The sequence below is a fragment of the Artemia franciscana genome, chromosome 8, assembly GCF_032884065.1.
Source record: "Artemia franciscana chromosome 8, ASM3288406v1, whole genome shotgun sequence".
In the NCBI taxonomy this organism is placed as follows: domain Eukaryota; kingdom Metazoa; phylum Arthropoda; class Branchiopoda; order Anostraca; family Artemiidae; genus Artemia; species Artemia franciscana.
Genome location: NC_088870.1, coordinates 17,183,581 through 17,203,833, shown reverse-complemented (window position 1 = coordinate 17,203,833; position 20,253 = coordinate 17,183,581). Strand labels below are relative to the sequence as shown.

Sequence of the window (20,253 nt, the reverse complement as noted above, 5' to 3'; positions counted from 1 at the left end):
TTAGAAGGAATTCATGTCTCAGAGCTCTTATTTCAAATCCCGACCAGATCTTTTGACATTGGGGGGAGTTGGATGGGGAAATCTTGGAAAACACTTGTAGTGGAGGAATCGGGATGAAGCTTGGTGGATAGAATAAGAAAATGTCCTTGATACGTGATTGACGTAACCGTACTGGATTCGCTCTCTTTGGGGTAGTTAGGGGGGGCGTTCAGTTATTTGGCGAGTTTGGTGCTTCTGGACATACGAGGACAATGAAAATTGGTAGGCATGTCAGGGACCTGCACAAATTGACTTGATAAAGTCGTTTTCCCAGACTCGACCATCTTTGGGGCTAAAGGGTGAGGAAAAATTAGAAAAAATGAGGTATTTATAACTTACGAGTGGATGATCAGATCTTAATGAATTTTGATATTTAGAAGGATATCGTGACTCAGAGCTCTTATTTTAAATCCTGACCGGCATTAAGCCTCTGATTTTCCTTTTAAATCAATGTATTGATTCTTAGAATTTTGTTAGAGCTCATACCATATGAGCTCTTGGCTCTTAGCTCTTCTTGCCTCGTCACAAGTGTCGTATGAGTTCTTAGCTCTTGTTTTTCCTTTTTATGGCACTTGGTATTTACCAAGTGACATATAGCGATCGCAATTTTTGTCCATCGCTCCCGGTTTTGCTAGTTCGGGCACTTCCAGATAAGGTAGGACGATGAAAGTTGATAGGCATATCAGGGACCAGACCAGATTAAATTAGAAATAGTCACTTCCCTGATTTGACCATCTGGGGGGGGGGAGTGAGTGAACGAGATAGTTGAGAAGAGTTCTATTTGCCGATAAAACAAATGATTGCTGTTCTCAATTGTGGCTTGCTGGTCTAGTTGTATGATTCTCGCTTGGGTGCGAGAGGTCTTGGGCTCGAATCCCAGACCACTCAATTTTTACATGAAGAAGATCCGGAACTAGATACGTGATCAGTATAGCGATTGCTGAAAGTTGGCAGGCGTATCAGGGACCAGACCAGATTAAATTAGAAATAGTCGCTTCCCCGATCCAACGATCTGGGGGAGGGGTGGAAGGACGGTTTATTCGGAAAAAATAGAAAAAAGGAGGTAATTTTGAATTACGAACGGGTGATAGGAACTTATTTTGAATCCCGACCGGATCCGGTGATAATGGGGAGAGTTGGAGGGGAAAACCGGAAATCTTGAAAAACACTTAGAGTGGAGAGATCGGGATGAAAAGAAACTTGGTGGGAAGAATAAGCACAAGTCTTAAATATGTGATTGACATAACCGGACCGGATCTGCTCTCTTTGGGGGAATCGGGGGGGGGATTTCCAATGTTTTGGCGATTTTGGTGCTTCTGGACGTGCTAGGACGATGAAAATTGGTAGGCGTGTCAGGAACCCGCACAAATTGACTTGATAACAGTCGTTGTCCTGATTTGACCATCTGGGGGGAGATGGAGGGAAGGGAACTTTTGAAAATGGAGCTATGTTTATCTCACGAATGGGTGATCGCATCTTAATGAAACTTGATATATAGAAAGATGTCATGTCTCACATGCTCCATTTTCAATTCGGATTGGATCCGGGAACATTGGGGGGTGGAGGGGGAAAAGGAAACTCTTGGAAACCAGAAATCTTGGAAAACGCCTAGAGTGGAGAGATCGGGTTGAAACTTGATGGGAAGAATAAGCACAAGTTCCAACTAAGTGATGGACATAACTGGGCCAGTTCCGATCTCTTTGGGGTAGTCGGGGTGATTTCTAGTGCTTTGGCGAGTTCGAGAATAAGCGCAAGTTCTAGATGCATGATTGACATAACTGGACCAGATCTTTTTTCACAAGTGCTATATGAGCTCTTAGCTCCTGTTTATTTCCCCAGTACTAATAATTAAGATTATTTGAAAGTTAATACTCATATTTACATGCTTTTTATACTTTCTTAATAGTAACACCATCATGAAACGCCTTATGGCACCAAAATGTGATTTTAGTGTTAAATCTGGAGTGTAAAGGCCCAGAAAAGATTTAAGTGTGAAGGCCCAGGAAAGATTTAGAAAAACGATTAAATTAAATAAAGTTCTAGTCTGGACAGTGCTTGTCCAGTCCAACCGGAGCAAGTTGTAATGCAGAAAGCACAACTTTTCAGCATTATCCCCTTCCAGAGACCCTCATTTGTCATTACAAATATTCCCAACTGTGCTGAAAACTCGTTTGCTTGGGATAGAAGTGGGTAGACAGCAGAGATACTTCCGAGGAAGTTGTGCTAGCTCTTGAAACGACTGCTTTTATTTCGCCACCGCTCTTTAAGGGACAGCTTTTTTCCCTTTCAATGACAGTCTCACTCGTATACTTCGGTTTTCTGATGAATATTATGTGCTGACTCTTCTTCCTCACTTGTTGAAGCTGCAACCATGTGTCAAATAGGCAATCAATCAAACATGCGCTGTGCCTACTCTCCTCCGTTTTGGGTGTTCCTCCTCTTCTGTTCCAGTAGCAACTTTTGTTTCTTCCAATGGACTCTTTGATTCTTCTTGTAGCCACCTTTTAGTGTTACTGAGTACCTGTGGGTCTAGGGATTGGTGCTTGTATCTGGGATTTAGGAGACAAGCAAGAATAGCTTCTCTGGTTGTACGTCTCCAACTCACCATATATATGGAACATTGCTGCACCCCGCCGTGCAAAAAGTTGGGTAAAAAAGAAGCAATACATCTTGACAGTTTTTAAATTTGTTGGTAGATATTGTTTGAAAATATAATTTTTACATATAAAAATACTTTTTTTGAAAGAAAAGATGTCAAAACACAAGTTGTGCTGCGAAAGTGTTAGCAGCTTTTGGAATTCTGTCAGTCTGCTACTGGTAGCTTTGGAACTTTTTCCATACCTAGCAGCACCAAAAGTGTATTGACAAGTATTGACAACAAACACACTTTGACTTCATGTAACTCACTTCTACTGTCCTCTCCGCCATGGTCAGATTAGCTGGTGGCTCCGCCCCCAAGGACTAGACAAGCAAAAATTACTTGAGAAAATCTGGCGCCATCTTCTGGATAAGTTACGCATAAAAAAAGACCGATATCCAATAATGCTAATATGGCCTCCTGATAAGGCAATATTGGTTAGTATGGCCTCCATATTAGCCCAATAATATTGATCGGCCCTAATTAAAATACAAAGCTGATTCGTTGATTATACGTGTTATTTATTGTTACCTCAACACCAAAAGCATGTGTTCTTTTCCTTTCGTTGTTTCCCCGGCATTAGCAGATCCACAGAAACATCGTAGGGGTGTAAGGTAACATTCCAAGGTTTTTAGATTTATGGTTTTATTTCCCCACCCAATAAAGCCACTCATTAACTCACTGGTTACTTGTGATATAGCATGCTTCACTCGAAAGTTCTAAATACAAAGGACGAGTGATTCACTATTCAAAGCTGTTTCTAAGTATAATAATCGCTACCGTCGCATTCTGCTTTTAGGACTTTTTTGTGCAACTGTCACTTTTAAGCTTGTAAAACTTTGGTTTCTTCCCTATGGCTATAAATATTAATTTTTTCGTGCTATTTTGCATTCATAGATTTGAGAATACATCCTGTTAAAAGGTTTCTTCCCAATGCCTCTAAATTTTGGTTTTTCTTGCTATTTTGCATTTTCAGATTAGAGAATACATCCTATTAAAATTTAAACCTGGCCAGAAAAAAAAAACATTTCTAATTTTGAAGCTAAGACTTTAAATTCAACAACTCTACCTCCTTCCCATTTACACATTTTAAGACAAGTTTATTATATTATTTGATCAGCAACCGAAGCAAGAAAGACATTTTTGGGCTTCTAGTCAGCCCTAGTTCAAACTTATTCTTATATCTTGGGCTGAGTTGAGTCAAACAGGACTGGATTTAAATGGGGGGGAAGGGTGAGTGTGAGTTCAGGTAAATGTGGTTAAGTTAAAGAAGGTTCAGTTGAATGAGGAGTGATTTGCACGGGGTTGAGTTGAATGAGGCTTTGTTGAACGGGTGTTGAGTTAAACGGTGGTTCAGCGAAATGGGTTCAGTTAATTCAGTTCAATTACACGCATGCCAATAAAATTACATTTTAAAAATATTTCTCTATTTTTTGATAGGTCAAGAAATGGACAAAAAGGTGTTATTCCCGCCTTTAAAATTGTGATTGGTGAGAGACTTTTTGATAACCTGTGTATTATGTTAGCTGAAAGAAATACCATAAATACGACCCTATAATATGTCATTAATAATTTTCTGCTCAGATCCAATTTGAACAGCATTATAATTTCTTCAGTTTCACTGTCAAGTCTTGATTTCCAGGATTGGCCTCACAATAGTAGTTGGACGCGGATCCTTGTCACTGTCGAACACTTGCAAATACACTATATAAAAATTTTTCATCGGTACATTCCTAGATAGTCAGGTATTATGGGTAATCATCGGGTAGATTAAATTGGTAAAAAAAAAAAAATCCTAGACATGGATGAGCTTAGTAGGAGACTAATCCTCATAAAATATATATTCTGACGGAGATTATCAGAGGCTCGTGTGATAAATACAAATAGAGATTTGTTCCTGGAATGTCCCGAACTTGTGTTCTAATTATTTGGTTGCATCTTCTTTTACCACTATTGGACTTACTCTGAATATTGATAAGGTTGAGTTCCTCTCTTTCTATGTTAGGGCTTCTTCTAGATCAACATTTAGTTGTCAAAATTTTCTATACCTTTCGTTGAATCCATCACAGGGTAGGGAATCTTGATTGCAAATAATTTATGGTCATATTGCTCGCGTTCAGTTTCCGACGCATCCAGATTAGATATTCAAAATTTGTTGCTAGCATGAGTAAATATAGCAGTAAAGCACTAGTGGAACTGTGCTCGACCCATTATGACCCATCCGTCTTATCTTTATCTGATTCGTTTCAAATTTCCCTCAAAAAGATACCCGAGCTCTCTTCTCAGCGTATTTTTGGTATTTGAGATTTTCACTTTATTTGCCATGGTATAAGAATAGAAATATTTTGCAGAATTGTAATGCTCCAGATATGACGGCAAAATTGTCCCTATTTCATAAGGAGTTGTCCAAGTCTGCTATTTCAAAGTTTCAGCCATTTCATGTTCTTACCCCATGTTTTTGTTCTTGTTGATTGTTTTGTTTTGGCCTCTTTTTTGTAATTCGTTACTCCACTTTTGTCTGGTTGTTTATTGTAGGTTAATCATAAATTATTAAAAATAAATTCTTCAGAAGAATTTTTTAAAGTGCTTCAAATACCACCAACTACCAGCTTCAGCTAAATATCTGGTTGGCGAAACCCTCACAAAGAGTATTGAGCTTGAAATATATTTCGGAATAATCTAGTGCCTGGGAACCAAGGAGCTAATAAGGAATGCATAAATTGCTGGAGCCTGGAATTGTCTTACACGCTGCATCATGACGAAGTAAACAGAAGACGGTTAAATAGTCTTGACTAAAAAGCCCTTAATTTCTAACAGAAGAAAGATAAGGTAGCATACCAAAATCTTTCAACAGGCACAGTGGCTTTGATGACAGCTTTTAAACTGTCAAATATCTTGTAATAATAAGAGTTTAGTACAATGCGGCTTGTTTGAACAGAATCAGAAGTCCTTAGCAACTGGAAATGGTAAGGACCTTCTGTTGAAGATAGCAATGGATTAAGAGTGGCAATGTACAATGGAATATCAACACATTTCCAGTTATAATTATTGGTCAGCTTAGACTTAGATGGAAGACATTGAACTGTCATTAGACGGAATACTTTGTGTGTCATTGGACTATCATCATTAATTTTTTATTCAACAATGTTGATAACTCAGTCGATAAACAATGCATATAATGTGATTTGATCACATGATCAAAATCAGGCCTCTATGCCTGATTTGGCCTGTCGTCTATGATGACTATGCGTAAACGATTGATTTTTGTCCGTGATTTGATATATAGCAGGAAGCAATTTTAACAGGTGTCGATCTATCTGAATCACGAAGGATGTAACTGTTTATATAGCTTAGTTCGATGACTATAGCAACATTTTTCGAATGCAGTTTTCGATATTGCACCGATCACAAGGAAGCTATAAATTCCTACTACCAGAATTTTTCTATTACATTTTCATCGGTATTGGATCACTTTTAGTGTTGATGGTGGTGGTGGTAATGTGGGGTTGTAGTAAGGGTACTCTTTGTTCTGAACTCATGCAAACTTATCCGCGCTTATAACTATTGACGATTAATCTTACGCATTTTGAATCGTCATGAAAATCAGGCTCTTTTACGTTTATTTAATTATCAAAAGTGGTCGTTTCAGATTTCTGGTTGCTATTGCCGAAAGTTGCTCCTTATTTACTATTTGTTTCCTCGATCTGATTGACATGAATTTGGGGTTGCATACCAAAGTGTCAAAAAGAGCCATGCATTTAGGGCGGTTGGGGGTGGTAGGATCCGATATTTGGGGTAATCTCTATTCATTTGAAGCTTTAACATAGCTTTATACTTTGATAATTTGAAAAGGTTTTATTTTTCATTTTAAATATCATCAAGGGTTATGCCAAAACTAAGGGATTTGCTGCCTCCCTCAAATTTCCATCTTTGCCCTAAAGTTTTACTTTTGCTAAATAATGATTTAAAATTGGGCCCGAAAGAGCAATGTCAATTTACTGTTGTTTATTCAGGGGGGGGGGCATAAATGATTTTTCATTCTGTGATGTCTATATTTCTTGACAGGGGCGGATTGATTTGACAAAATTTTCTTAGCAAGGGATGTCTCCCTTTCTGCCTTGGTGCTGGTAAGCAGATGGATTTGGTCTTATATTTCAAACTAACAATGTTTTTACAGTAATCTGTGTAACCATTAGTAACACTATAGCTGTATTCTGTATAATTGCAGTTCAATTGTGTGAATATTTTGTATGTAGGCTAGGAACAACTGCAGCACTGTGTGGCAGAATAGCCTTGAAAATTGAATGTTCGATAGGCAGGTACATACATTTCCAATAGTGCTAAACTAGTTGAAACTTGAAAAATCCCATATGGAGTTCTTGAAGATGCTGAATTTAATGGTATAATTTTCATCAGTATTTCTCCCTTTTTGTGGCTCTTGTAAAGCTATGCAAGTCTTCTCATGTTGGTTACTTTTGACATGTGTATAATATTTAGCTTGAAACTTAATGAATTTTATTTGTTTATTACCATTATTTTGGCCTAGAAGATTTGTTTACCGTTGCCTGGGGGTTGTTCTTAAGTGAGAATTTGTTACTAGGAATTGTTTGAAGTAGGTTAGCTGCTCAAAAGGTAAGATTAGCATTGGAACCGTGCTTTTAGTTGCTTGTTATTCCACTTGAATGAATTCCCTCTTTTTATCTCTCTTTATTTACCAGTCCTGGTTGAACTTCCCTGAAGTAAGGGTGATAGAACTGTTTTTAAAAAATTAGTTTTAATGGTCGTTTTGAATGTTGTTTTGTTATGTTTTTTTTTTATTTGTTGTTTTGCTGAGGACGACCCTTGGACATATGCTCGAAATGTTCATTTAAGTTCTGAGTTCCCCTGTCTTTCTGCATGCTGTTTGTGTTTGTAGGCTCATATAAATCTAATTTACAGCTATTGAACTTTTATTGTTTCTTGTGTTTCAGTTGAAGTGTGGTCACTGAAAAAGAGTAGAAGCCTACAACAAATAAAGAATGATTACATGGCAGTCCTTATATTTTTGAAGCTTTCATTGAAGCACATCAATTCCCGGGTCAAAAATGGATTGGTTTCTCAAGAGATGGTTAATCGTGGTTTCAATCTTGGCAGCAAACCCGCTGAAAAAGCATCTGCTAAATACAGTTCTTTGATGAAGGCTTATCGAATGCTAAAAGAGAAACTGAAGCGGAATGAAAAACATTTTTCCGACTTGCCGATTTATTTTCCACTATTGGAAGAGATGAAAGGAACTGGTGATGAGGATAATGCTAGCGATGGCTATGTATCTGATGCTCCTGAAGTGACTGCTGACCAGAATACAGATGATCAAGATCTCGAGGAGTGCAAAGTTATCCTCGACGGGTATACTCCGATTGATGGTAAAGCTTTTTCTCTTTAATGCTATTCTTTAATTGTGTATGCTTTGTTGTGTGGCAAGGTTCGCCGAAATTTTTCAATAATTCATCTGTTTAAGTGTTTGGGGGATGTATGTGGAAAACAAATTCATAATTGCTGCATCATTGCTTAGAATTATGTTGCATGCAAGGATAATTCCTCGGAAAGGGGGTAGGTTGACACTAAAAAATTTCAGCATTTTAGGTAATAATAGTCTGGTTGTCCTGCATTTAAACGTGTTCTCTGCTCCCAACCGCTCTATATACCACCCACACCTTTTCTGTAGATAGGCTGTTGACCACAGCACAATGGTAATGACACTTCTTAAGGATTGGGGAATCTGGTATCAAACTATTATGGCTATCAAAATAACTACTATAAGAAGTTAAAAAAGGATATAAAATAAAAATAAAAGAGCACCACAAAAAAAAAGACTATTCCACTAAGTAGCATAAATAATATATTAAAACACAAAGTAAGAAAACATGGTTTACCATTGTTAATCAGCAGACCCTCATTGTCGATTATGCAACTTTGTGGAATCTGTTGTAAAGAATATTTGAGACAGCTGTGAAGAATTAAGTGTAAACACCCATGTGTCAATTAAGAGCTGAACTTGTACCCTATATTCTATTTTTGAAAGTTTCCATCAGTTTAGTTTCACACTTAGGGAAACTCTTTGTCAGAAAAAACTGAGATATTTCTTGATATACCAAATTTAATTTGATACATTAAAACAGGCAGCACTGCAATCTTTCATTCAGTTGTGGTTCTAGGCCTGGGAAAGTCAAGAGGCAGCTGCCCCCCCCCCAAATCTCTTGTATTTCCACTCCTATGGCATACTCCCCCCCCCCAATTTATGAGTCTTAAAATTACTACAGCTTTTATTTAGAATTTATAAAGAAAATGGAGCAATATGTGTGATGTTTTCCCCAGTCTAAGGAATACTTGTTCCATTTGAACCATTCAGATGCCATTTTTATTTGGTCTACCTCTTATATATCGTGAAAGTTTTGTGCCACTTCTTAGACCAGTGACTTGAAGGATATTCTCTAAAACTAGGATTAGGCTTAATTGCCACAAGCCCATGCTAAAATGTGCTTAAATATATTTGCTACAAACAAGTAATAAGTAAATACAAAAAGCTTATGGATATTTTTTAAACGTATGTAATATCAGTTTTTCTAGATAATTAGCTTGAACGTGTCTTCACGAGGTTTTTTTTGTGTATTGTTAACTTGGTCGATTTGAATTCTGAGCAGTTTATTTATCTACTTGATATTTGGTATGCCTTTTTTTGCAACTGTGAAAATTGATGTACTTGATGTTAATTTCTGTTTTATTTAAAAAACAGTTTTTTATTACAGAGAAAGTCGAATTTTGACCGGAACACTACTAGCAGAGACTAACACACTGGCTAGTACTACTTCTTCACTCCACCCTGCTTCCCGCCGTTATTCACAAGGCGGTCTTGTCCAGTGTAAAAGTATAAGTTTTTGGTAAATTATGAGTTGTCTCCATCACCTAGCTACTCAATTTAGCTACTTTCCATTCTATTTCTTAGCTACTTTCTATTTCTATTTCTTAGAATGTGAATACACTACTCGATGGGTCCTTAAATGCTCTTTTCAAACATACAAATTGCTTCCGTTGCAAATTTTATGTTTAGCCTTTAAGAAGGTCCTTAAATTGACACCTTGTTCCTTAATATTTGCCAAGTGGAAACGGTTACCAAGAATTCTAGAAACTACTTTAAAACAATCATGAATACTTACTTATATCAGTACCGAAAGTGCAATCACTTCCTATGGTAAAAAATAAGATAGCCCATAGCTTCTAAATATATTTTTAGAATAAATGCAACTCTTTTTCCTCCCTCCAATCGATTAGCATTCGTCGTAAAATATCGATGACCTACCATATAAAAAGCACTGTCCCTTTACAAGTCATAGCCCTCCCTCCCTTCTCAGCTCTCCCCGCGCCAATAAAAGATCTAAGTTTTCCATAATGGTTCTTATGGCTATTCCTTTTTTCATTTTAAAATGTCTTTCTCTTGTCGTCAAACTAAAAGTGAAGTATATTCTTCATAATCGCTTTTCTGTTTGTATGCATGAAAAACGTCCCTTTTTTACACCCCAATCAATCTTACCCAAAAACTCAATACCTGTTCAAAAGTTTACTGTTTAAATTTATCCCTTTCGCATGTAATGGTACAAATTGAATGTGATGGCAATGTAAAGGCTTTCGCGTAATGGCAATAATGTTGTTTGCCTTTTATTGCAAATTGTACGGTGCGATATTAGACGTCTTTATGAATAGCGTGTATCTGTGAATTTTACCCGTTTTTCACTGGGAATCATATAAAAATCCATTATTTTTTACATTAACAAATCACGGCGTTGAGCTTTTCCATATGTTTTTTTTGGGGTATGTGCTTTTTCACTGGTAATTCAAGTCGTAAAATAATGAAGGAGAAAAGAATTGCGCCTTTTCGAAAAATTCCGTTGGAATATACAGAGTTGTATTTATCTATCAGTAGAGGGGGTGGTGAAGTAAAGTGAAGCAATGCGCTTTTAGGGTGAAATGAGCAAGTATTTATGTATCTGTTTATAGTAGTTAGTTTTTATTTTAGTGTTTTTATATTATTAGTATTTTATCATTTATAATTTACATTTTTTATTTTATATTTTATATAATAATTTAAAATATAATATAATTTAATTAATAATTATTTAAAATATAATATAATAATTAAAATAAAATAATTCATATTTTATAATTTATATTATATTTTTATTAGTATTTAGTATTTTATATTATATTAGTACTTTTATTTTAGTATTTAGTATTTATATATTAGTATATGTGTTTATATGTGTATTTAGTAAGTATTTATGACTGTTTTAAGGTAGTTTTTACGATTTCTGGAAAACATTTTCGAATCAGGAACAAGGTGTCACTTAAAGGAACCTTTTAGGTTTCAATATAAAAATAATAATGGAAACGATTAGTATATTCGGAAAGAGTATACAAAGGCGCTATGGACGGTATGTTCATTCTCTATATAGCTAAGTAAGGGAAAAAAAAGCTGAATTCACTGAGGTTTTATGCATTCCTTGGGATTTGAAGGACTGAAATAAGGAAAACATGTGGAATCAACAATATGTTACCTGAACACATGGCTTCATCTGTCATTTTTCTATATTATGTAAGACTATGTCTGGTAGTCTTTGAGCTAGTGGTATTAGAATATTTTGTGTTTTTTTTTTACCCCAGAGCTGCTCTTCTCTCTTCATATGAGGTTAACGGGTGTTCCCCCATTGGCCAAAAAAGAAGTCTCTGCAAATGCGAATATTAGATAAAAACATGCAGGGAAATTGTAGGAGCATTTCAGCTAATCTTCGCCAAATATCGTCCCATCTTAGTCTGGGTTGTTACGTGTATCTCTCGTGGAAGCATTTTAGAAAAATATTACTCTAGTGATATGTCCATTGTAGATCCTGGTTGTAGAACGTGATTAGATTTGAACCCATCGCTTTGGATCCAGTGATCAAACACTATGTATGCTTTCCTTTTTGCAGAAGAAGTATGGGCGCCACTTCCCAAGAGCCAAAATCAGTGGAAGAATGATGAAATGGCGACAAAGATTCTTCTGAATGTACTGAAGAAAACGAAAAAAGCAGATAGATTTAGTCGAGCCGCTTGGGTTCTCACAACTCTTGGTTTCAATATGACATTGAAGTCAGTAGATAAGTGTAAATGGAAGTTTAAAAACTTGTCACGAATGTATCAAATGAATAAAAAACAGTTGATGGAACCCGAGAAACTAGGAAAAGATTTACCTGCTTATTTTTGGGATATGCATCAAATTTCAAGAGACTCAGAAGAAGATGATGAAGTTTCCATCGAATTGAGAAGCGCTAACAATGTAGAGAGCGAGGATCTTGTTGATATAGCCCAAAAAACTTTAGCTGGATATGAACCGGCAAAATGTAAATATTATCTATTACTTTTAAAACTATGAAGTCAAAACTACGAGTTGTCACAGTACAAAAGTCTCGCGATGCGGCAGTGGTTGGTTATAACTGTATTTTGTAAATGGGAATCCAACGTTAGGAATATTATTTTTATTGTAAAACTTAATATTTTTTCTGGAATCCACGGTAATTTTGTCTCACTATCCTATGGCATATTGCTCTCCAATTGGGAAACTGGTCAATTTACTTTAACTCCCTCTCCCTCCCCCTCCTCTTTAACCCTTAGGTGCATATTTTATAAGTAAACACATTTTTTTAATATGAACTCGTAAAATATAAGACATTTGTGACAGCCGCTTGTTCGTCTTACAAAGGTTTGAATTATATAGCTTGTAATTCTGAATTAGGGATTAAGGCTGAGGACACTTTGATAGTAATATGGACCATTATGCACTATTTTCGCTAGGAATAATTTTCTTTGTATAAAAAAAATTGTAATATCGGTTGAGGAGGGTTTTGGATCCTCTTGACATCTCCTCACCTACGTACCTACTTGACTAAGGCTGCGGAACAGGTGAGGACTCCCATCTAGAGAAACAGTTATAAAATACTACCAACAAAGCATATCAGACGACCGGTATAAAAAAAAAATTAGCGTATAATCTTGTCAGGATTAGATAAATATTGTTTCCTCTTTCCCCTCGGATAAATTTTGAAGTCGTCTTAATCTTTATGACCGTCGATTATGTTTAGAGCTATTGACATTACCGATTATATTGGTAGATGGTCAAGGGTCAGATAGTTTTTTCTTTTATTCGCTTTTATATGTAAATCTTTTTGATTTCTCATAGAATAGTCTCCTCTTTTAAAGCTGAAAATTAAGGAAGGACAGGATAAGCTGTGATATTTGCTGGGTTCTAAGCAGTGTTGGGAAATACTTAAGTAAAAGTACTTAAGTAATTACTTAAGTAAAAAATTTGAGTACTTGTACTCTACTTAAGTAAAAAACTTCTAAAGTACTTAATACTTATACTTAAGCACAAAATTGAAGTACTTAAGCGTACTTAAGTACTCAAGTACTTTCTTCATGGCACAGAAAAATTATACCGGCATGATGCAGGGCAATGTGACAAAATGAACTGTCTATATATTAGTGGATGAATGGATTTTAGTCTTTGGGAAAAGTGGCCCTAAAGTTTCAAAAAAGGATGCTATCATGGCGGAAGTACCATATATATTAAACAGAAAGTTTTTTGTGATAAATGAAAAAATTACCATTTATGGGAATTTTTGCACCATCCTTCCCATTATGGGAAAGGATGGTAAAGCATCTGCCACATATAAAAACTGCCCAAACGAAATTCTGAAGAGTCACATGGATGCAACAACAAATTTCCACAAACATCTCAAGGGGGGTTTGCTCATCCTTCTGTTTACCAGGAGCTTACTGAGCTCAACAAGAACAGTAAGAACAAAAGGAAATCAAGTAGCAAAGAGGCTAGCGAACTTTTTAGGCTTACTTTTGAGGTCATCTGAAGCTGAAGATAATGAAGATAATACTGGCCCTGATTATAGCTCACCTTCTAAAAAGTTAATGGAAATTTCTTTGCTGCAAGACTGTTGAAACTGACACAGTCAAAAGTGAATTCTTTGGTACTGGACTATATTGTGGATGATACATGACCCCTGTACACTATTGAGAAGCTGTCGTTTAAAAATTTGATAACAGGTCTTGTACCATATGCAAAAGTTTCAGGAAGAAAAGCTTTAGCTGAGCAAATTGAAGCTAAGTTTGTTGAAGTCTAGAAAGATATGGTTCATGATTTTGAACTCAAAAACTACATGTTGTTGACAACAGACATTTGGTCTGCCAACAACAAAAGCTACTTGGGAATGACTGCACACTTGCTCAATGAGGATTGGAAAAGGAATCTTGTGCCGTTGCTTGTTCCTGGTTCAAGGGCTCACTCACTTAATTAAAAACTGAATGGTGAATTTGCCAGGTCCAAAATTGCAGCCGATAAAAAGATGTGAGGGATTTTGACCAATGATGCCTCTAACCTTAGTAAGGTGTTCAGGGAATATCCGATGATTTCCGATGAAGATGTTCAAGTCAGTGATGAAGAAAATGAAGATTAAGCAGGCTAGAATGGCTCATTCTCTTTTACAAACGTTGGAAAGATACTCGATTTTCATGACAACCCTGAGTATTTCTAACTTCCCCCACACACTTAACCTGCTTGAATTCACCGATGCTGATTAAGTCCTGTGTGATATTGATATTGCATTTAAGAGGTAGTACCATACCGCTTTTTTGAAGTGTATTGCTCTCTGGGATGCCGTGAATAAGACTTCAAAAGCTGCTGATACTGTGAAAGAGGTATATGACAACAAACAGCTTATAAGACCTATGGTAGCCAGGTGGTAACGTTTGAGGGATTGTCACAAAATTGGAAAGTTTACTGACGTATGTGATGCTTTGCAAAAACCAAGACTAACTTCTCGTGATATGGAAATTCTTGAAGAATACATGAAAATCATGGAGCCAGTATCAGTGGCATTAGACATTCTTCAGGGGGAGGATAAATGCTACTTCGGTGCTATTTATCCTACAATCATAACGCTTGAAAGTAAGCTCAAAAAGCTGAAAAATTTAGCGAAAGTCAACCAGCCTTTGATACATGCTTTACTTGTGGGTCTTGAAAAAAGATTCCCCACGATCGTGGACAAAGGGTTCTAGATGCAAGAGACTATGTTATTGCCATGGCAAGTCATTCTTTCTTCAAATTGAAGTGGTTTCCTGATAACCAGAAGGATGTACCAGTTCAACTCTTGTTTGACGAAGTGAAAAATGTCAAAGATTTCAGAATTACTTACGACGCTGATAAAGGTAGCTTTTTGTCTGAAGAAGAATACTTTGATCTTAGTGGTGAAGAAACTACTTGTGATAATTCTGGCAACCGTGACCATGAAATCAATTCTGTGAGGGTGGAGGTTTTGTCATATATGAATGAGAGGCGACAGGAAACATATGTGCTCAAGGTATACCCAAGGGTAATGAAAGTTTTCAGGAAGAACAACTGTATTATTGCTTCATCTGCACCTGCAAAACGACTTTTTTTGGTAGGTGGTGGAATTTTTACTTGAAAAAGAAACATGCTTGGAGATAGTATGTTTGAAAGGCTTCTTCTGTTAAGGAGCAATTAAGAAATTAAGCTAAGTTATGATGAAGCCGTAATTAATGTTCTTTACAAAATCTTTTTTTATATCTTAACTGCAGTAAAATTTGATTATTTGTGAAATCAGTTGATTTTTTTCATGAAAACTATCGGTGTTTCTGAAAAGCGGTCGATTTTTCGTCAGAATCTTGCTTATCTTGTCTACTTGGAAAGGAGACGAATATTAAAGAAGTGTTTTGCGTGCTATTTACTGTAGGTAAAAAATTAGTACTTAAATACTGAAACAAAATCGAAATACTTGAGTACTGAAGTACTTTTCAAAAGTACTTATTAGTTAAGTATATTTTTAGAGAAGTACTTAATACTTGTACTTAAGTAAAAATTTCTCTGAGTATTTGGTACTTGTACTTAAGTAAAAAAAAAAGAAGTACTTGGCACAACATTGGTTCTAAGGATACGAATAGAAACAAAAATTATATTTAGCATGAAAAATCATCTTTCAAGAGTGAAAATTTCTCATCTGGTCCACCTGAGATACCACATTCTTTGTAACTAATAAAGGGAGTTAAATTATTTTTTCTTTTTTTAAATTCTTTGCTATTTTTTCTTTTCTTTTGTCCAATCAAATTAAAAATAAGAAAGTTTTCAGTAAAAAGTAATGGTCAAATTTACAACCTAAAACTACCAGAAAAAAATGGAATGAACTTAAATTGAATAATAAAACGGAATCGGTAAGTCAGAAAGGTATAACAAGTTCACTTGTGTTGGAGAGGTGGGGGTACGGACCCAAAGACCGTACTTAAAGCTTTCTAATCATGCAGATGAAAAATCATCACATAACCCTTGATTTCAGCAAGATTTGACATATTTGTAAAATCTTATCATCTTTATTCTTATATCGTTTTTCTTCTTTTTACGATTTGTAATCAGCCAAAAATCCTTCTGAGCTTCTTCAATTGTATAGATTGAAAATCTACAAACGTCTAAGGAAGTGTGAGTCCGTTGCCTATCTTTATTTGATTCATGGTATATAAATTACATTTAACGTAATTATGTATTACTTACTACAACCATTTTTTTGCATTCTAGAAATTATTAGTTCTTAGAAGATTAAAAATAATCAGTCGAAGATTTGGAGATTTTTTTTCGAATTTTCGTATTTTTCGGGTGTTGACCACTGGAATCACTCTTCAGTAAATCTTGATTTTTGAAGCTGGTAAAGATTGAAAAAAAAGAAAAAACTTTAAGAACAAACAAAACTATAAAATGACCTAATAAATTAATATAGCTTTCTAACTATTAAACATTTTTCTTAGTTTTCCTTTATTTAGGGAGCTTGCTAATCCAAATATTAAAAAACTGGATAATGCAAGACTTAGTTTTTGTTAGTCAGACTGCTAAGATCTTGTGGGATACAAAGAAATAGATCAAGAGTTCATTTAAAGATTAACAAGACTATCTAACGGAAGGAATAAAAAACATTCTTGTTTCTTATCGTATGTATCTTATTAGCGTTAATCTCTTTCTTCAATTATTATCAATATTTTTCTTTTTTCTAGGTGAAATATGGACTCATGCTAAGCATGGACTTTTAAATCCTGTAAATGATAAAATGGCGACTATTGTTCTAATGAGGCTTTTGAAAGCAACTCATAGGGTTAAACATCGTTTTGTGGTGATAAGTCAAACTATGCAGGAAGTTGGCTTTAATGCTGGTAAAAATCCTAACGATAAAGTACATGGTAAATATCAGAATCTTGTGAAGAAGTTCAAAAAATTTTTGACCAGAGTATCATCGGGTGGGTCTGTTAGTGATGCTCCACCATTCATGAAGGATATATGGGAGATTCAGCAGAAAAAACCTAAAGGATTATTCGAGGATGTAGACCTTCCTGTGGTGAATGAAGAAGAAAGTGATGATGATGATCACACTGGTTTTTACTTCACTGATTCTCCAGAAGTAAGTGTTAACGAAGCGTCAGATTTCTGTGATGTTTCTATTTCTGATAGCTATGAGCCCCGAGAAACGGAGATCCCTGATCCTTCAGGCTCGGTAAACTTTTCTTTTAGTGATATTGATGCTTCAACTCTTTCTTTGGCTCAGAAGCAACGGCAAATAGCTCAATCTCGTACTCAAATGATAGCTAGAGATCAATCGCCCACTGTAGAAGAAGAAGAAGAGAGATACCCGTCCTTCAAGAAATGTAAAATAGACAGGACTTCCACTAGACTATCTACTCGACAAATTTCGACTTTGACAAGTGAGAAAAGTATAGACAGTTGCCTAGTAAGTGAATGTTTGGATAGGCTAGACAGACTAGAGGAAAGGCAATGTAGGTTAGAAGAGAAAACTGAAAAGTTTTTCGAGGCGATACAAACTGAAATTAGGATGGAAAAAGAAAGGCGAATTCGAGTAGAGACTATTCAAAACAAGAAATTTGATAAGATTCTTGAGATGCTTTCTTCAATTTCTAAGGCTCAGAGATAACATCGCACATTACTGTTGGGTTTTTGAAAAAAAAAAATTGACGGTCGTATTTTTGGGACAATTCAAAGAGGTCCCCTCGTGACAAACTTTGCTAATTTGAGTTGGCCACTGGTGTAGGCCAACTTTACTTTTTTTTTTAATCCTAGAATATTCATCCTTGGACACTTCAGGGGGGCATCCATCTACTCTCCAACTGTGTGCAAATATACCCGTTCTTTCTCCAACATTATTTATCCTGACCTCTTTTTTTTGCTATGTTGATCATCTCTTGGAATGAGCTAAAATAAAGGAATCTGTATGTTTCTATTCCCTTTTCTAAAATAAATTTATTTTGACTTCGCCCTTGACAATTTCTTGTCCCAAGAAGATGGCGATATATTTACTGGGATTTTCGCCCGCTTCTTTCGAAGATACGCGCTAGATAATGGTACGCGAAGATACTCGAAGATAATGGTCAATTCTTTTACGTGTTAGCATTTTTAATTCAGATCAGTACTAAGCCTTTCCTCCCCAAGTTAACATACTGAACGAATTTTGGGCTTTCAACTTCCCCTTTTGTACCTATTAATTATAGTTGACGTTAAATATGAGTGTCAAAATGCATTTGAGTGTTTGTAAGTTTATTGGATGCACTATTCAGTAATTTTCATACAACATAATAAATGTTTGTTTTAAAATTTGTACATATTATAAACTGTGGGCTTAACGTAGGAAATTTGATTGCAGTTTTGAGTGGTTGGAGAATATTCGAGTGCTTTTAATTCATTGTTTCAATTCAGCTACTAAAGTTGTCAAATACTGTTTCTTACAATCCAAATGATTAAACAATTAATTAACTATTAACATTAATGATTAACATTAATTAACTATCTATCTTAGTCAACTAACACCCCAGCTTTATAACTAAATAATGGAAATGATGAGTATTTAAAGTTACTCCAGTGCTATGCGTATTTTCATTGATATTTACACCTCTTTCCTTTGACTGATTTGTCCGAAATTCAGTATAGTTCTCATTCTGCTTACTATTTGATAGTATTAAGAAGATTAAAACAATGCTCCTAAAATGGGTATAGCTAAAAATTCAGTCTGGACTAAGTCAAACAGTGATAGTACTAGTTTTGATTGTATTCATTTGCTTTACGGTATGTTGTGCCCCTTCAATTGAGGCTAAAATATTATGGAACACACTTATTTCTGGGTCTAAACGTGATTTTTGTACAGAGAAGTGTATTTTAAGTTAATTTTTTCCTTTTTTTAATGAAACCCGATTGAACCTAACCTTTCGACCCCTCTGCCTCTGAACACAGATGCAGCTACGAATTTCATTTTTGCTAAGTAAAGAACCGTCTATGTTTACATGCCAAAGCTGTAAATAGGTAGCAGTGCAGGTCAAAATTTTTTTGCTGCAGATATGAAAAGATTTAATGAAATGCTCTTAGTTTTTGACAGGAAAATTAATTTGGGATGGCTTGGACTTTTTATAACGAAACCGATAAGGTTTACCTCCATCATTCTCGCTTAGCAGTGCTGATTCAAAAGGCACTTTTTGGAATTTTTGGAAAAGTTCGATTTGCTTTCCCTATTTAACACAAGTCTTGCTGTTTGGCGTAATCTTTTGCTCCTAAGTTGTTTTATTCCTAAAGTATTCTCTCCTGCAGCGAGAATACTATTCCTCATGTTTTCTCGCCTGCAAAAATAATTTTAAAAAGGCTTTATTTAAAAAAAAAAGATTAAGAGATTAAAAATTAAAATTTTTTTGAAAATTTTAATTTTTTTTAAATGTGTTTAATTTTTTCTGGAAGTTCATGCCAACAAAAATTTCCCTTTATTAATAACTCACTACAGTATCTAACCATCTCAGGTCATCATAGCTGGACACGGTCGCTCTGTACTTCTATTTACTCGGAGCCTCACTCTTTATCCCTTCTCATGTAGTTCCTGTTTCTTCATGAGAGATCATCTCTCATGATCTCTTTGTAGTGCATTTGGGGACGACCAGCTTTTTATTCGGACAAAAAGCACAGCCTTTGGCAATGTGTCATCATTCATCTGTTAAATGCGGCCTAGCCACCTCAACATTCTTTTCATTATAGCCGTAGAAACTGGGATCAAACCATTTGTTATGTGCATCTTACTAATCAACGGTTAGGCAAGCAGCCATGTTTCAAAATCATACTTAACCACTTTGAAGACCATGGCTTCCACTATTCTATTTCAAGTTCACAGACTTTTCTTTCTATTCTTTAAAACTTTTTTCAATTGCGGAAAAACCGTGCGCCTTGGCTATTCTCCTTTTTACATCTTCACTGTATCCACTGTCTGTGCTAGTAATACAATCATGGCAAGGAAATCCACTTGATCTTTTCAATCCACTTGAATCCTTTCAACATTGAATTCCAAACCTATTCTTTCAGTCTCAATTATCCAAGAACTAATTTAGTTCTTTGATAGCTTGGCAAGGAAACCTATCCACTTGATCTTTTCTCTTTCTTAAGATCCCCTCAGCAGCCG

The 20,253-nt window shown here is 35.6% G+C and overlaps 1 protein-coding gene across 5 annotated transcripts in view; it reads left to right on the top strand.

The window, feature by feature from the left end:
- Positions 1–18,416, top strand: part of LOC136030068 (uncharacterized) — a 32,980-nt gene extending 14,564 nt beyond the window's left edge. For 4 of the 5 annotated variants that reach the window (XM_065708699.1, XM_065708697.1, XM_065708695.1 and 1 more), the window contains exons 3-5: positions 7,648–8,079; positions 11,677–12,087; positions 16,811–18,416. In XM_065708699.1, the coding sequence (XP_065564771.1) occupies positions 7,648–8,079; positions 11,677–12,087; positions 16,811–17,739 (1,772 nt within the window). In that variant the 3' untranslated portion in view covers positions 17,740–18,416. The remainder of the gene's footprint in view (positions 1–7,647; positions 8,080–11,676; positions 12,088–16,810) is intronic. The other variant, XM_065708700.1, reaches the window with a different exon arrangement.
- Positions 18,417–20,253: the final 1,837 nt, after the last annotated feature.